Genomic DNA, 1,966 nt, shown 5'->3' with positions numbered 1-1,966 from the left:
ATGGATGATGGGGTAGGATGGATGATGGAGTAGGATGGATGATGGGGTAGGATGGATGATGGGGTAGGATGATGGGGTAGGAGATGGATGATGGGCTAGGATGGATGATGGGGTAGGATGATGGAGTAGGATGGATGATGGGGTAGGGGATGGATGATGGGGTAGGATGAAGGATGATGGGGTAGGATGATGGAGTAGGATGGATGATGGGGTAGGGGATGGATGATAGGGTAGGATGGATGATAGGGTAGCATGATGACCTCCTCACTAATAAAGAAGCCTTATGGGCTGGGCACTATAGCCCCTTAACCTCTCTAAAACTGACTTGATTGTCACATTATTACCTATACACTGTCTCTCAGGGAGGTATTCAGTCTAGGAGTTGACACAGGCCTATAATCTCAGCTACTCAGAAGACTAGGGAAGGAGGCTCATAGGTTCAAGGCCTGCCTAAACTATAGTGAGTGCAAGGCCAGCCTGGGCAACTTAGCAAGGTGCTGTTCTAACAGGAAAAGGTAAAAGGCTGGTCATAGTCAGAAGTAGTCACTTAGCATGCGGGCCTTGGAAACGCACCCTTTCTGAGCTATTCCATTACTCGTGGGTGAGAGAGGCCAACTCAGACCCCACGGTCCAACTGGGCCGTACACTCCCATCAGCCCACACTCCCTTGTGCCCACAGGCTGCTTCGCGGAGATGCTGTGGTGGAGCTGGGCCTCAACGATTACCTAGACATCTTCTGCCCACATTATGAAAGCCCAGGGCCCCCGGAGGGCCCCGAAACCTTTACTTTATACATGGTGGACTGGTCAGGCTACGAGGCCTGCAAGGCAGAGGGGGCAAGTGCCTTCCAGCGTTGGAAGTGCTCGCTGCCTTTTGCCCCTTTCGGCCCCGTTCGATTCTCAGAAAAGATCCAGCGTTTCACACCCTTCTCCCTGGGCTTCGAGTTCTTGCCTGGAGAGACATACTACTACATCTGTGAGTGAGCAGCTCGGCTAGGCTCTGCACGGCATGCCTGGGGGAGGGAAAGGAGAGGAGGAAGGGGCTGTGGCTTCTCAGGCTTAGGGGCTGGGTTGTGCTGAGAAGAGACTGCAGAAGCCAGGAAGGAAGTTGCCGAGAGTCATGGAGGAGCTGGTACTTGGGGTGACTCGCAAAGGAAGATAAGCCAAGGAGGCCTGAAATAGTCTGATTCCAAGGGATGGTTTTCTGTGCTAACTTCTTCCTCCCAATTTCCCATCAGCGGTGCCAACCCCGGAGAGTTCTGGCCGGTGCTTGAGACTGCAGGTGTCTGTGTGCTGCAAGGGGAGCGGTAAGTGGGCCAGGGTCTGGGGCCCTTTGGGGGCCAAGAAAAAGGGGGGATAGGAACATCAGACCTCAGGGGTCCAGGCTAAGCGTCAAGCTCCAGCCTCTGCTCCCATAGTCACCCCTGCGGCAGCTTCCACCTTCTTTAAAGCTGGGCATAGAGAACGGGGTTCCCAAGGGGCAGGGCCTTCCAAGTCTTACTTGGACTTGAGGACTATTGACTAGGAAGGTTTGGAAGTGGGGTTTGGGAAGGATGAGGGCGGTCGTGGGAAGGCAGTGGCTGTTTTGGGAGACCCTAGAGCCTGAAAACAGACTGAGAAGGCCAGGGAGGAGGCTGCTGAGGAAGCAGGAAGACCCAGCAGGTTCTACCTCTTCTCCCTCACAGGATCCGAGTCAGCCCATCCTGTTGGGAGCCCCGGAGAAAGTGGCACATCTGGGTGGCGCGGAGAGCATGCCCCCAGCCCCCTGTCTCTCTTGCTGCTGCTGCTGCTCCCAATACTTCGTCTTCTGCGAGTTCTGTGAGCCAAGTGTATCTTCCCTGTCACCCCAAGGAACCAGAGCCCTTCCCAAGATCCTCTGCTGAAGGGGTTTTTGCCACCATACCGGTGATGCCTTGCCAGGCAGACACAATGAAGCTTTTTTTTTTTTTTTTTTTTTTTTTTTTTTT

At 54.1% G+C, this 1,966-nt stretch overlaps 1 protein-coding gene across 1 annotated transcript in view; it reads left to right on the top strand.

The window, feature by feature from the left end:
* Nucleotides 1-1,928, top strand: part of Efna4 (ephrin A4) — a 4,123-nt gene extending 2,195 nt beyond the window's left edge. Inside the window, exons 2-4 of the mRNA XM_005367170.3 lie at nucleotides 680-975; nucleotides 1,238-1,306; nucleotides 1,685-1,928. Of these exons, the coding sequence (XP_005367227.1) occupies nucleotides 680-975; nucleotides 1,238-1,306; nucleotides 1,685-1,821 (502 nt within the window). The 3' untranslated portion in view covers nucleotides 1,822-1,928. The remainder of the gene's footprint in view (nucleotides 1-679; nucleotides 976-1,237; nucleotides 1,307-1,684) is intronic.
* Nucleotides 1,929-1,966: the final 38 nt, after the last annotated feature.

This window comes from Microtus ochrogaster, unplaced genomic scaffold, assembly GCF_000317375.1.
Source record: "Microtus ochrogaster isolate Prairie Vole_2 unplaced genomic scaffold, MicOch1.0 UNK16, whole genome shotgun sequence".
Lineage (NCBI taxonomy): Eukaryota > Metazoa > Chordata > Mammalia > Rodentia > Cricetidae > Microtus > Microtus ochrogaster.
Note: the sequence above shows the minus strand (reverse complement) of the source record. Positions and strands in the feature narration are given on the sequence as shown.